Source organism: Schistocerca americana, chromosome 1 (genome assembly GCF_021461395.2).
Source record: "Schistocerca americana isolate TAMUIC-IGC-003095 chromosome 1, iqSchAmer2.1, whole genome shotgun sequence".
Taxonomy (NCBI): Eukaryota; Metazoa; Arthropoda; class Insecta; order Orthoptera; family Acrididae; genus Schistocerca; species Schistocerca americana.
This window is the reverse complement of record NC_060119.1, coordinates 188,645,480-188,662,149: the sequence shown is the minus strand read 5'-3', so window position 1 is coordinate 188,662,149 and position 16,670 is coordinate 188,645,480. Positions and strand designations below refer to the sequence as shown.

Here is a 16,670-nt window from a genome sequence, read left to right as displayed (position 1 = left end):
CGGCGACTCGTAATGACATGGAAGCAATGAAGCCTTAGTAGGTCGCTGGAGGAAGTTGGCACCACATTTGCACACACAAGTCATGTAGTTACCGTAAATTCCGAGGAGGGGGACGATGAGCTCTGACGACATATTCAGTCACATCCCGTATGTGTTCGATCGGGTTCAGGGTTCAGATGTGGCGAGTTGGTGGTGAGTAGGGGGGGGGGGGGAGGGGGCAGCACATCAATTGGAACTCGCCACTATGTTCCTCGAACCACTCCATTACAATCCTGGTCTTGTGACATGTCGCATTATCTTGTTGAAAAATGCCACTGTCTTCAGGAAACATGATCGTCATGAAGGGGTGTACGTGGTCTGCAACGAGTGTACGATACTTCTTGACCGCCATGGTTCCTTGCACGTGCCCCAGTGGACCCATGGAGGCCCACTTTTATGTTTCCCAGAGCATAATGGAGCCGCCACCAGGTTGTCTCCGTCTTGCAGTACAGGTGCCACGGAGCTGTTCCCTGGAAGACGACGGATTCGCGCCCTACCATTGGCTTGTTGTAGAAGGTATCATGATTCATCAGACCATGCAACACTCTGCCACTGTGCCAACGTCCAGTGCCGATTGTCACGTGCCCATTTCAGTAGTAGTTGCCGATTGCATGTTGTTAATTGGCACATTCATGAGTCGTCGGCTGCGGAAGCCCATCGTTAGGAGTGTTCGGTGCACTGTGTGTTCAGACACACTTGTAAGCTTCTCAGTATTAAAGTCTAATGTTACTTCCGCTACAGTTCGTCCCGTGTCCTGATTTACTAGTATGCCCAGCCTACGACGTCTGACATCTATAATGAGGAGTGACCGCCCAACCCCTCGATGGGTGGATGTGGTTTCACCTTGGTTTCGCCACGTGTTGAAGACATTTACCACGGCACTCCTCGAACACCCGTGTAGTTTCCGAAATGGGTGCGCCGAGACTCCAGGCTATCACAATCTGATCTCTGTCAAACTCAGATAGATCGCGCGCTTCCCCATTCTACACACGGACAGCACGCTCACTGATACTACATGCACCGTGCATGTGTCAGACTAGCAACCTCTCCTCCCCAGGGTACGCTGCTGTCGCCTAAACGGGTTTATATCGATAGTAGCTCGGTGGTCATAATGTTCTGGCTGATCAGTATACATAGTATAGTTAATTCCATTTATTTACACTGTAACAGCATCACCACCAATGGAAGCATTATTCATCACAGTCACGATGTACAAACGCAGCGACGTACAGCGTCCTTGAGGTATTCACAGTTCAAGACAAAGCCACCAGACACCAGGCACCAAAGCAGTGTTCGTCGCACAGAAGTGTGGAGCCCTACGTGTACTCCCCAACGTTAGGCGACAAGAAATGTAAGCAATGTCTTACAAAGCAACCTAATGTTTTCACGGTGCATTTCTAACTTGTAGAATTCTTGGCTGTCCTTCGGCGTCACGTCGTAAGTTCTCCACGATACCTGGCAAACCGATTTGTTGCCATCTTCAGGTGGTTCCTGGTGAATGCTGCTCCGCACTTTTCGGCGTCCTATATACGTTGGCCATTACTTGCTCCATCTCTCGGCTCCTGTCGTCACGTCGTCGGGTGAGAACCTCATCACTGTCAGGGTATCTTGGAGCGACATAGGGTTTAATGTGTATATGTCCTTCCCTCCACCCCCCCTCCTTCCCTCCGACACACAAGACCTTGACCATAATAGCTTCAGTAAAGAATGATCTTGGTCTTCACAAACCAGGGGTATACCATATCGCCAAAGCATACATTGGGGAAACTGTGAGGGCGTTAGAAGAGAGGTACTGTGAACACTGACGCCACACTGAATGATGCCAGGCCATCAAATCAGCAGTGGTGGACAATAGCATTAAAACTGACCGTACTATACATTACAGGAAGACCAAGATACTTAGGCAGTACTCCTCCATCCTGGAATGCGTGATTAAAGAGGCCATTGTAATCGGGGTCCAAGGCGATCACATTAAGACGATAAAGCACTCCGTCTTCAGGCCACGTGTGGCCGACCGCCGTGTCATCCTCAGTGAAGGATGCGGATAGGAGAGCGTGGGGTCAGCACACCGCTCTCCCGGTCATAAGATGGTATTCTTGATCGAAGCTCCTCAATTGGCATCACGAGGCTGAGTGCACCCAGAAAAATGGCAACAGCGCATGGCGGCCTGGATGGTCACCCATCCAAGTGCCGACCACGCCCGACAGCTCTTAACTTCGGTGATCTCGCGGGAACCGGTGTAACCACTGCGGCAAGGCCGTTGCCGCATTAAGACGATAGCGACCAGCAATTCAGTCAGTGAACTGAGAAAAAGAGAAGGGTTTCCATGCAATGGCGTCCACACCCGACGACGATAACTCGGAAACTAGGGACCACAGTTCGCAGCCGGGCGTCGCCAGCCTCAGCACCGCCACCAACCACTGTGCTAGCTGCACGGGCAGTGACAGAAGGGGCCTGGTGATGAGGGTAACGGCCAACGTATATAGGGCGCCACAAGAGCAGAGCAGCGCTGATCAGGAACCACCTGAAGATGGCAACGAGTCTCTTTGTCGAAATACCGTGGAGAACATACGACGTGACCCAGTGGCGGACAGCCGAGAATTCTGTAAGTTCTCTTGCAGAGTTCCGAAACAGGGTACTAGCTGACAGGTTAAGAAGAATTGTTAGTGTTATTTCTAGTCTAAGGTGAAAACAAGAATCACCAAAAACCAAGGGGCAGGGGGCCTGGGAGGAAGGACCAGAACCTGAGCAAGTGAATGGGAAGTGGCCACTGGCGAGCCGTTACACATAGCGGACGTGGCGTGGAGATCCCTTCCTTATCCCAGGAGAAGGCAACAGGGCGAACACAGCGGACCACGACGGCTGTCCTCGGCGTCCATTCCTGAGGCGATCGTGCCAGCAGAGCTGCATGCGTCACACACACACACACACACACACACACACACACACACACACAATGTCTACACACTTTCACAAATCACTAAGAACAAAGCAAGGCAATTATCACACACCAAAGCGACATGCTGCTACCTGCTACGAGGGCAATACCGAAAGCTACGAGCAAGCCATTGTTGTTGTCAATATTAATTTTTATGGAGGTAAACCATGTACATCATCGTAATCTGCAGTATAAACATTATGTTACTTGTATCAACATTATGTTACTTTTCAGTACAGTGTCCATTTCTTCGTACACATTTTCCCCATCATTCTACAATTCTGAAAATTCCCTTGCGCTGGAAGCCCTTTCCAGCTGGCGAAAAACAGCGATGCACCGCTTACTGGAGCCCCCCCCCCCCCCCCCCCCCCCGTTCAGCGTCTTGTAACACTGGTCTGACAGGTATTCTTTCATAGAACCGAAAATATAGTGTTAGGAAGGTGGCAAGAATGTGGAAGACTTAAACGTCCTAATTTCGACCACAGTGGCAATGAGCATTGTGAAATAGCCCATTCTGATTCTGCAGGATGATTCTCTCCCCAGCGCTTTAATCGTGAACGATGGAGATTCAAAAGCGTCTGGATGTAGAGGATAGCATTCGTGGTCTGCCCTGGCTCAACAAAATTGGCCAGAATGCAACACTCTGCATCCGAGAAGACGTTGTCCACAACTTTCCTTGGTTTCTAATTTTTATTGTGAATCCCAATAGTACTGTTCCATACCATGATGTTTTGTTTCAGGCTGATAATGATTGTTCCTGTGGTATCGATAGCAACGATGCCACGGCATAGTTTCAAAGGTTGGCAATACCACGAGACACCGACGACAGCGCCCTCTAGCTGGTGCTGTGTAGCTCTACGAGCACCACAATAGATTCAGTCCCATTTCATCAGGTGCAGCCAGCCAGGACACTTCGCTTCAGCATCGCACCTACGTGAAAGTTATGTAATCGTTTATCACCTTGTTTTTGCACCAGTAAACCACTTTCTTGCAGTACCAACTCGTATTACCTTTTCCCGTTCCTACTCACGCGCCGCCTCCCAGGCGGAATACAAAAGTTCCAGCTTACATCAACAACTCAAATACCCATCAAACAATCGCTCCCACATTTCCAAATCTCATTGGATGACGGATCGTCTATGAATGTTGTGGTCTTTGGTCAATAAATGTAGGACTCAAAAGCCAAAATCTTTTGGATAACCCAGTCTTCGAATCATTTTCTACGCTGCACTACGTCCTGTTGGAAGTTTTGTTGCGATTTAATCCACATTAGCATGTCTGTCTTAACTAATGAACCCGTCTGCTCTTTCCTTGTTGGAGGCACTTCCAGGGCGACTAATGCAAAGCCTCATCTCGCACGCTTGTGTTCCCATATGTAAAGTGTTTCCTCCATCTTCAGAAACTGCTGGCGCCTATGTACACATCTACATCTGGACGCAAGTCCGCCCCCGGTAGCAGAGTGGTCAGCGCGACAGAATGTCAGTTCTAAGGGCCGGGGTCGGAGGTGTTCTCCGCTTGGGACTGGGTGTTGTGCTTTGTCCTAATCATCATCATCTCATCCCCATCGACGCGCAAGTCGCCGAAGTGGCGTCAAATCGAAAGACTTCCATCCGGCGAACGGTCTACCCGACGGGAGGCCCCAGTCACACGACATTTACATCTGGACGCAGAAATCGGAGACGAATTTGAGAATCACTTTTTTTTCATTTAACATGGAATTTAGTGACAGCACGCCTCTGAAACGAAACGTTACATTCGTGGGTATGGCTTCTAATAAAATGACAGAGTTTATGACATCACAGTCTATAAACATCCTTAATAAAGTCTGTAGATTACGATAATGAAGTCGTTTCCATTATATTTTTGGAATTGCAGCTTTAACATTGGCTTGTTCGTGACTTTGCATATGACTCTTATGCTTGGCCAATTTGCATGGACACGACAACTATTTCTTTATTTCGACCACCGAAACTAATACATTCACAGAGCGTAAATTGTACTGGTAACTGAAATCCGTTTATTCTCGCCTTGTGATCAGCACTCCAACTGTAAGAACTGTACTTGGGAGACTTTGTGCTGGATTCAGTTCCGCCATTGCTCCCCATCTCATTTTCCAGTTTGCAAGAATGGCGACGTTACTGCCTCCAAAATTGTCTATTTCATTAGAACAACGCGTATTTAAACCACTATTTGCTCATTTCAGTTAGCGCATGGGTAATGAATATAAGCCACATGACATCCACATAACAATCAGGACATTCTGATTTAATTTTCACATTAAGGTATTTCGCGATCACATTACTTTTTAGAGAGTCCTTAATAGATCAAATACATTCCAGGGTTTGAAGGAGATTTTTGTGGTCGAGGAGACTGACATATTGACAATGTAGCACCTTAGCAAGTGCCTGGTTACGCAACAGATCAATCATGTTTGATTACAGTCATTTGAAGTGTGTTGAAAACCGACATTATTTCCAACGACCCTGTATATTTGCATAGAACAGTGATAATGTTAACCACTACTGACCAATTATGGCTAGTATTAACTTTCAAGTAGACAAAACCATGCACATGTCATGCATCCAAACAACAAGGTGGCGGAAATAATGTCTTATTTTAATAAAGTTCGAATGGCTGTGAAATCAGACGAAAATGCTAATATGCGATGATCGTTTAAAGTCTCCCTTTGTCTACTGCAATTTAAATTTTATTTTATCTGTTACCAAATGTTCGTGGAAAAACTGCGGATACAAACAGTGGTTTCGTTTTAACACACACACACACACACACACACACACACACACACACACGAAACGCCGATACCAGGTACGACTACTTGCTCATTTGGTTAACCTTGCGCAGAACCTATTTTAGGAAATGTTTCGCATTACTTAGTTTGTATTATCTTCAGATATCTTAGATGTTATATTAAATTTTCAAGAGTTACGCGATTTAATAAGTACAGGCCTTTTTAGCACCCTGTTTCGCAGAACTTCCCATAAGTGGAACATCGCTGACAAAATTTGACTTTTGTTCACTTTTCGAAACACTGAAAAACGGTGCCAGCGTTTCCTGGATAAATATTTTTTATCCCCTTATATGCAAGTCTAGCTAACATCTTCGCTTTCCGCCTATGTCAATCACAGAGCGCTGAACGGATTTCAGTTACACACCATTAATGCGTAAGAAGGGTATCAATTTCAGATAAGGGACCGTGGTCCGGAAACGACAGAGTAGAAAGTTATAATAAAAAGTCTTTCTTCTATCTCTGACAGCGGATCTCTTCTACTGCAAGCTCTTTGTTTTCCATATTTTGGGAGGAAGTAGTATGGACCACAACAAGAATAGATGGTCTAGTACACATTGGTTCTAAAATGCATACCTTAAAAGCTAAGAGCACTTTTTCATCGTTACTCCTGTGAAACACATCTCTTGTATTGAACAAGCGCTCATAGCACTTAAAATGTGCATTTTAGGGGCCATACTAAACAGTTTTTCCCTTGTTCCGGTACTGCCTCCTCCCAAAATATGGAAAAGTAAAGAGCTTGCAACAGAAGACGTCCTCAGTCAGAAATAGCAGAGAGATTTTTTATTACAACTTCCGACTAGGTCGTTTCGGGACCAGGGTGCCTTGCCTCAGATTGATACATTTACCCTTCTCCATCATACCAGAAAGTTTGTAACATCATCACGGTGTCACCTCTGCACATCATTGCGTCGCGCATCCATCTTATTCATAATAATGGTCAAATAGCGACCGTCAAGTTACATGCATCGAAATTTCAGAGAAAGGAGGGTGCAGCTGAGTTCATAAAGTGTTGGGTAAAGAAGATACTTTCTACTGATATATCAATTCTCTACACAAGCTTTCTATTTTTTAGAATCTACAGCAGCTCTTATTTATGTAAAAATTTAGATTTATTTAAACAGAAAATGCAGTTTGGTGAGTCATTTTTAAATACACAGATTAAAAATACTCCGCTTGGACAAACTCATGCATTTCTCATTTCACAATAGGAAAGTGAAAGATAAATTTGAAAATAAGAATAAACAGGGGTGCAATCAAAAGATAAGATACCATGCAACAGAGAACAAAAACAAAATTATCAAACAATGTATAGTAATATTCTATGTCCCTTACATTGAGAAACTTACTTGCTATAATCGCGAAACATTCTACTTATTCTTATACTAAGACACCTTTCCTAAGCGTCTGCTCTGACACCTACGTTCTAGTTACTTTTTCATGAACATATTTCCCTGTAATGTTTTTTCGTGGATATCCCTTCGGAGGCGCTGAGTTGAAGCATTTTTTCAACACTTCTGCTTTACAGTGTTTTGTTAATAATTTTTCACTTGCAACTCGTGGGTCGCCAATTTACCTCTTTCAGAAAACTTTAAAATTTTTCCATCTCTTCTTTAGTTATTAGAGCACTCTTTTTGGGTTGGTCAGCCAAGTAGTTTCTTCGAAACTCACTTTTCTAACAACTATCGCAGATTAATGTATAAAATGATTAGTTCCACTGTTTCAGTACTTTGTACCACACCATACCACTCCGTCTACAGACCACTAGTGGCCCATCGGCACCATCCTACCGCCGTGTCATCCTCTTTAAGTACTTTGTGATTAAAAAAAATAACTTTAACGTCGACATTACTATTTTTAAACCGCTAAGGGACTTCGTTTTGGTTTCAGATTAGTTAAAGACGACAGACTAAAAGTTAAGTTTACACGAGGGAAACATGCTGAAAGTTAAGAAACCGTTTTTACACAATTGTCCTGTCCTTCACGTAAAATTTCAGATAGCAGCTCAAATATTCACGAAATGAAGAGGCACAAGACTGACTGCAATTGCAGCGAAAAATCCAGGGGCACTTATTTCGATTTTAGTTGCGCCTTCATCCAAGTGCATTAGAGCATACAGCCCCCTAAAAGTTTATCGAGAGTACTGGTACGTATTTTCCTTCACTGCTGCCCATTGAGGAACCTTCAGAGTGTGGTTAAACAACGGCAATTCCGCCCGTCGTGACGTACCATCTTCTTGTTCCATGTTTTGCACTTCTGCGTTTGGTGTTGCTAATGCAAACGATACCGGCAATATGCCGTATGTACGCATCTCTTGAGAAATATTTCTAACACTTGCTTCTTCTATCAGTACAGGCTCTTTATTATATGTTCCTGAGATGATTGTTATTGTAATCCGCTGTCGGATATCCGGCACTATAACAGATAAATGCGCTGTACTTAGTCAAGCGCCTGAACCGCGAAATTAGTAAGGCGTCTCCATGTCAGTTTCATGCCACAACATCTAGATTAGCTGCAACACTGTTACATGTCCTCAGTTTCTGCTTCATCCTTTCCAGGTGACCTTTGTACAGTCGAATTCAGTCACTGCATTGTATTTCAACCTGTCCTCCACTTCATTGACAACTGCAGTCATTTTTGCCTTCCCGTTATTAGCTTGCACCATCATACTAACTTATTTGAACGAGAATCCAGGTACCTCTTGGTGTTGTTATCACATTCGTGTATCTCATAAGACTCATCAGAAGTCTTTTGGGTGATAGTTTCAATTTTGTTTTTTGGAATGTGTAATAGGAGGCGACCTAAGTAAAGACTGCGCATGAAGGTTTTAGGACGATTGACAATGAGAAAGAAGAACGTTGTCGTGATTTGAATTATAAAAAAGTTGTGGAATTATAACTCTGTATTCAATACTGAGGCTTACCGACAATCATTCTTCCCACGCACTATTCGCGAGTGGAACAGGGTTGGAGGCATCAGATAGTGGTACCGAAAGTACCCTCCGCCACACACCATTAGGTGGCTTGCGGAGTATGATGTAGGTGTATCGAAAGATGGTGGCAGGGTCTCAGTATCGACTTCAAGTGATTGAAAGATATCATGAAAAACAACGCCTGAGATTGGAAATGCATCGTCCCTAATTGCAAAGAAATACGTTAAACAGAGCTTTATCGCTCGGTACCAGAAAGGAAGAGGGAAAGGTTAGGTACACAGCTTCTGAATACTCAACAATGGGAAAAAATCGACTGTCTTTTGCAAGGAAATCATTTCTATAATTGCCTTAACCGATTTAGGCAAACCACGACAAAAATTAATCCGGATGTTCGAAATGAGATTTGAACCGCCGTCTTCCAGAATGCGATTTGAGTGTCTTAGCCACTGTCCTCACATCTTTTGGTAGTAGATAGCAGAGAGTAGGACTCTTAGCACGAAAGGGATATGTTATGGTTGTCACTATACCCCAGTATTATTTCCTTAAAAAAAAGACCCTTTTGCAAGCAGTTATTGGGGTTGGCATTGATTGATAGAATTGTTGGATGTCTTCTTAAGGGATATCGTGCCGAATTCTGTCCAACTGGCGAGTTATATCAAAATCCCGAACTGGTTGGAGGACTCTGGTCATAGCGCCCCAAACGTTCTCAGTTTGGGACAGATCGGGGACCTTTCTGGCCAAGATAGGGCTTCACAAGCAAGAAAGCAAGAAGTAGAAACTCTTGCCGTGTGCGCACGAGTGTTATCTTGTTGAAATGTAAGCCCAGGACGGCTTGTCATGCAGGGCAACAAAACGGGACGTGTAATATCGTTGTGCCATAGGGGTGTCGCGGTTAACACCCAAAGAGGTCCTACTATGGAATGAAATGTCACCCCAGACCATCAGTCTGGACTGCGGGCAGTATGATGAACGATAGTTAGGTCGATGTCCGGTCATTGTCCGGGTGTCTCAAGTCACATCTTCACTGGTCATCAGGGCTCATTTCGAAGCGGAACTCATCAGTGAAGACAATTCTAAAATGGTTCAAATGGCTCTGAGCACTATGGGACTTAACATCTGAGGTCATCAGTCCTCTAGAACTTAGAACTAATTAAATCTAACTAACCTAAGGACATTACACACATCCATGCCCAAGGCAGGATTCGAACCTGTGACCGTAGCAGCAGCGCGGTTCGGGACTGAAGCACCTAGAACCGCTCGGCCACAACGGCCGGCAGACAATTCTACTCTAGTCAATGACATTTCAGACCTAAGACGTCTCTGGAGACACAGCAGACAGAGATGGGATATCGACCTAATTGTCGCTCGCGTTTGCAGCATTATGAGCAGGGCCTTCCAACCAGCTCGGGATTTTGACGATCTAACGCAGCAGATAGACAGAATCTGGCGCGATACCCTTCAGAAGGACATCTAACAATGTATTAATCAATGCCAAGCCGAATAGCTGTTGGCATAAACGCCAGAGGTGGACCAACGGTTATTGACTTGTTCAATTTGTGGAGCTCCTTCTCTTGAATAAATTATCCAATGTTTCTGAAATTGTATTCATTTGTTTGTTTGTGCATGTGTGTCACATCTGCTTATTTCCATACTATTTGGATAATTCCTTCGTAATGCATATGTTTTTTTATCATTGAGCGTATATAAACCGCAAGCCGCTTAGGTAGCCGAGATCGCTAAAGCACGGCTGTGCGTTGACGCTCGGCTCGGAGGTAGCCGGTCTGAATTCTGGTACTGGAAGTAATTTTAACGACCAGTATTTGGTCAGCAAGGAAAGGAAGGGTGGCAGCGTAAAGTTCCTGATCACAAGACCGGATTAAGTTTCAAACCTCTGTAAGTAGGCTGTTAAGGTTTTTATGTTGGTAACGCCACCTAGTGCTCTGTATGAAAATCGCTGAGTGCGCTGTGAGCAGAGTGCGGCTGGTTACACTCATTTTTGGAATATTCGCTAGTGCAGTGTTGGGCAGTTGGATGTGAACAGCGTGTAGTGTTGGGCAGTTGGAGGTGAGCCGCTGGCAGTGGTGGATGTAGGGAGAGATATGCCAGAGTTTTGAGAGGTTACTATGAGCGGACGATTGGGACGTTTATTGAAAGTCCCATTGCGTTGCGCTAAAAATATTGTGTGTCAGTTTAGTTATGATGAGAATAAGTAAAGAGAGAACTGTCTGAGTACGTTCAGCTTTGCTCAGCTGTTTGAAAATCAAATAACGTAAGAGTTTTTCCAGCACTGTCATTTTTTTAATTTTGGAAGGGGAAATTTCACCTTTAAGTAGTGTCTTACAGTGCGAGGGCGTCACACTGTCGGTGGTTATGTTTGTGTCAGCTCTCCTCTTGGCGCTGTTCGGGAGAAATAGAATATCTGCCGGCACCGGCTTTCATTTTCTCGTTTCGGTCGTCTATCACTACCAACAACACGAGCTAGACACTACACTACACACACTCATTATAGTTACCTGCACGAGACAGTTACACTTAAGATGAAGCTTCCACACATATCCGAAAAAAGTGCCATTTTGAGCAAAGGAAAGAATACCTTTGCAGTTAGGTGGTTCCTTTTTCTTATGTGAGTGCAAGGAGAGATGGGTGCCACAGGATGAATCATTTCGCTATCACCATAAATAAATATCGGCGAAGTGAATTTCAGACCAGTCTGATTTGACTGGACTCATTCAATTACTAGTATAATTAAAACAAAATATTGATTTCAGTGAGAACCAAGATTGTGCTTTCTGAAGATTCTGGGCTTCGCAAGGAGCACTCGATGCGCAGTCTTTTTTTAGGCTGACTCCAATTATGGTCATGGTTTGACGCAGTTCTTCATTTCTGTCGCTTGCCGGGAATGATTTTCGCTTCAGGACAACTACTGCGTCCGAAATCACCAACGACCTGTCTTCCATACTCATATCTTGCCCTCCTGGTAGTCTTCCCATCTACCATCCCTTCAACTACATTTTTCAACAATGACGCATGCCCAAACATGCAGCTACGCTCGCTCTTCGTTCCATTGCGTTCTTTATTTAGCACTTTTTTCGTTGACAGTTCAACATATATTCATTCCTTACAGCTTTTTATTTCATTCTTTCCATATAATCAAATTTCGCTTCAAACATGCATCTTTTCTTGCTCTGTAGGCTTTTATTCGTCGCCGCACGTAGCTGTTTCTTTTCGTCATTCGAACTCTGTTAAAGGCATCCGTTATGAGTTTCACTTTGGTCGTTAATGAACTCTACTATCAACGCTAAGTCCTTAATTCTTATGCCGCATTTAGGATTTGGAATGACGAATGGTAATCTCACATTCACCGTTGTGCGCTGAGCTACGGAGAGTGAGATCGCGTTGAGGGTCCGTCTGGCGCCAACGCACTTCCAGTTGACGACGACGTTCCCTTCCGCTCTGTTACGTTACGTCTATTATGAATCGAATTATACATGGCGGTAGGAGTATAGGTACAGATACTGTGATCATAGCTTACTTAACATGTATCCACTTCAGTTTGTCGGTTGTTTTCTTCTCTGTGTTTAACTGTCTTCGCGGAAACACATCACATAATTTACCATCTGAAGTTTTGTGTACGACCGTAATTGCTCCACGAAGTGGACTACGGCTGTCAGTATAGACTATCGATTTTGCGTCTACCTAAGTTGCTGCCCTGGGGAAGATACACATTAATAGCTTACATATTGCATGTGTACTTGGAGGTACTTCGCTTCCAGTGACGCCTGTGGGCTGAGGATGACACGATACACAGTCGTTAACGTAGGGCCTTCATGGCCTGTTCGGGCAGAGTTTAGTTTTACTTGGAGGTGCTATTTGTTGTTGTTGTGGTCTTCAGTCCTGAGAGAGGTTTGATGCAGCTCTCCGTGCTACTCTATCTTGTGCAAGCTTCTTCACCTCCCAGTACTTACTTCAACCTACATCCTTCTGAATCTGCTTAGTGTATTCATCTCTTGGTCCCCCTCTACGATTTTTACCCTCCACGCTGCCCTCCAATGCTAAATTTGTGATCCCGTCATGCCTCAGAACATGTGCTACCAACCAGTCCCTTCTTCTTGTCAAGTAGTGCCACAAACTCCTCTTCTCCCCAATTCTGTTCAATACATCCTCATTAGTTATGTGATCTACCCATCTAATCTTCAGCATTCTTCTGTAGCACCATGTTTCGAAAGCTTCTATTCTCTTCTTGTCCAAACTATTTATCGCCCATGTTTCACTTCCATACATGGCTACACTCCATACAAATGCTTTCAGAAACAACTTCCTGACACTTAAATCTATATTCGATGTTAACAAATTTCTCTTCTTCAGAAACACTTTCCTTGCCATTGCCAGTCTACAATTTATATCCTCTGTACTTCGACCATCATCAGTTATTTTGCTCCCCCAATAGCAGAACTCCTAATCTAATTCTCTTAGGATCACCCGATTTAATTCGACTACATTCCATTATGCTCGTTTTGCTTTTGTTGATGTTCATCTTATATCCTCCTTTCAAGACACTGTCCATTCCGTTCAACTGCTCTTCCAAGTCCTTTGCTGTCTCTGACAGAATAACAATTTCATCGGCGAACCTCAAAGTTTTTATTTCTTCTCCATGAATTTTAATACCTACTCCGATTTTTTCTTTTGTTTCCTTTACTGCTTGCTCAATATACAGACTGAATAACATCGGGGAGAGGCTACAACCCAGTCTCACTCCCTTTGGAACCACTGCTTCCCTTTCATGCCCCTCCACTCTTATAACTGCCATCTGGTTTCTGTACAAATTGTAAATAGCCTTTCGCTCCCTGTATTTTAGCCCTGTCACCTTCAGCATTTGAAAGAGAGTATTACAGTCAACACTGTCGAAAGCTTTCTCTAAGTCTACAAATGCTAGAAACGTAGGTTTGCCTATCCTTAATCTTTCTTCTAAGATAAGTCGTAAGGTCAGTATTGCCTCACGTGTTCCAACGTTTCTACGGAATCCAAACTGATCTTCCCCGAGATCTCGTTCTACCAGTGTTTCCATTCGTCTGTAAAGAATTCGCGTTAGTATTTTGCAGCTGTGACTTATTAAACTGATAGTTCGGTAATTTTCACATCTGTCAACACCTGCTTTCTTTGGCATTGGAATTTCTAAAAACATACGGCTGTAATTATTAATCCACAAATGAAGTAAATACTGATGTAATATTGCTCAGCACAACGTCCTCAGTCACCAATAGAAATACTTCCACTTATACTCCTAACACACTGTATTAATTCAAAAGGTTGGAGGATGGGTAGATTGGCTTACTAGATTGCCCAAACATATGTCTAGGTCCACCAAACAGTCCTCTCCATCAGAAGTTACTAAAGCACTATGGTTAGAGGGCTTGACAGGATGTGTGTTAGGTTTGGTCTTCCCATTCAATGGTTTCGCTTTCTGTGGGGAGAGTGGTAAAGAAGCAAATGTAGATGTTTTGTGACTAGACTTCTTTTTGGAGTCACCTGGTTTTGGTGTGTTTGTTAGTTAGCAGTGCTCAACATCAAGGTTATCAGTGCCCACCTGCTTTTCTTTGGTACTGACAAGTTAATAACTGCAGCAGTGCCTTGGCAGACACAGCTAAAAGCTCACGCGGATGTTCTAGAACCTACGTGGTGAGTTCGCAATGAGGCCTGTGACTTGGATAATGTATTTGTTGCTGTTTGTGCTGAGGCATCAGACTTGGCAACTGATTGCTCCACGATGATAGAGATCAACATTGTGAAAACTGCAGGTTGCAGAGCCTTCAAAATCTCTCTCCCTCTTTTCCATGTATGGTCACCATCTGGTGACACAAAGCTCCTGAATCTCCTGCTGCTGTACACATAGACCACATGCCTTTAACCAGAGTGGATGTGCACTGGGGTAATTACCACAATAGGTGGTGAGGTGCACGGCGAGCCTGGATCGTAAACATCTAAACCACATCTTCCACAGGTTGGCTTCCCTTTGCAAGCTGCAACCGTGTGCCCAAATCTATGGCACTGACAGTGACACATAGTATTGGGGACATGTAGACAGACTCTAAGATACAAGGAACTATCTTTCACATATTGAAACCCTGTCCACGTCTTTGTACTTGAAATAGCCTCGAGAGAGGTGAACAGAAGCAGATCGCTTAGTGGCGCCTCTAGTGGGGAGGGTGTGTGCTGAGCTACCTGTTGAGCTGCAGGTCGGCGCGCGCCCTCTGCCGGGGCCCGCCTCGGCGGTGCCACCTGGCGAGGCGTCGCAGCTCGCGGTGTTTGTCCCGGCACTGGGCGCGCAGCCTGCCCATGTCCAGCCACGAGGACACATCAGCCGGCAGCGGCGAGCCCTCCGGCAGAACCTGCAACAGACCCCACACACATAAACACATCACCTACAAAGTGCCACTGGAACAAACTAGAGTAGCCGTCCGTTTAAACAGCTTGAGCCGTAGCCGGCTCGCATTGATGCCGTTTGTTCTTTGGCATTTTGTCACAATCGAGTGGCGTCTTATTTCTCCCTGACTTACTACCGTATTGACTGGAATACTCTCTTTCAAATTCTAAAGGTGGCAGGGGTAAAATACAGGGAGCGAAAGGCTATTTACAATTTGTACAGAAAACAGATGGCAGTTATAAGAGTCGAGGGGCATAAAAGGGAAGCAGTGGTTGGGAAGGGAGTGAGACAGGGATGTAGCCTCTCCCCGATGTTATTCAATCTGTATATTGAGCAAACAGTAAAGGAAACAAAAGAAAAATTCGGAGTAGGAATTAAAATCCATGGAGAAGAAATAAAAACTTTGAGGTTCGCCGATGACATTGTAATTATATCAGAGACAGCAAAGGACTTGGAAGAGCAGTAGAACGGAATGGACAGTGTCTTGAAAGGAGGATATAAGATGAACATGAACAAAAGCAAAACGAGGATAATGGAATGTAGTCGAATTAAGTCGGGTGATGCTGAGGGAATTACATTACGAAATGAGACACTTAAAGTAGTAAAGGAGTTTTGCTATTTGGGAGCAAAATAACTGATGGTGGTCAAAGTAGAGAAGATATAAAATGTAGACTGGCAATGGCAAGGAAAGCGTTTATTTGTTAACATCGAGTATAGATTTACGTCTCAGGAAGTCGTTTCTGAAAGTATTTGTATGGAGTGTAGCCATGTATGGAAGTGAAACATGGACGATAAGTAGCTTAGACAAGAAGAAAATAGAAGCTTTCGAAATGTGGTGCTACAGAAGAATGCTGAAGATTAGATGGGTAGATCACATAACTAATGAGAAGGTATTGAATAGGATTGGGGAGAAGAGGAGTATGTGGCACAACTTGACAAAAAGAAGGGACCGGTTAGTCGCTCATGTTCTCAGGCGTCAAGGGATCACAAATTTAGCATTGGAGGGCAGCGTGGAGGGTAAAAATCGTAGAGGGAGACCAAGAGATGAATACACTAAGCAGATTCAGAAGAATGTAGGCTGCAGTAGGTACTGGTAGATGTAGAACTTGCACAGGATAGGGTGGTATGGAGAGCTGCATCAAACCAGTCTCAGGACTGAAGACCACAACAACAACAACATACTACAATAACGAGTTGCTGACGTGTCTTCGTCAGTGGCAGCAGCAGCGCTTATCGATACCAGTACGGCCTGGTGTGACCGCTATATTTCCGTGTGGTGGTGTGTGTGGCAGTCGGTTGGTTGGGTCAGAGCAGCGAGGAAGTCTCTGTGGCGCTAGGTCAGGCCGGGACCGCTGGCGGCGTGCACGTGCTGTCAGACTTAGAGAGCCTGTATACAGAGAGAGTGGCCATAGGTGAAGTTACCCGTGATTGGTTGATTAGCTTTGGCAGAAAAATGGCGCCAAACGTCTCTCGCGCTTCCTATGCTCGCCATGCTTTTGAGTTGAATTGAAGTTCAGAGGACTTTTGGAAACGA

The 16,670-nt window shown here is 44.5% G+C and overlaps 1 protein-coding gene across 1 annotated transcript in view; it reads right to left on the bottom strand.

Annotated features, from left to right (window-relative positions):
* LOC124615845 overlaps positions 1-16,670 on the bottom strand; it is a 456,052-nt gene that overhangs the window by 222,703 nt on the left and 216,679 nt on the right. The window contains exon 3 of the mRNA XM_047144039.1: positions 14,935-15,101. Within this exon, the coding sequence (XP_046999995.1) occupies positions 14,935-15,101 (167 nt within the window). The remainder of the gene's footprint in view (positions 1-14,934; positions 15,102-16,670) is intronic.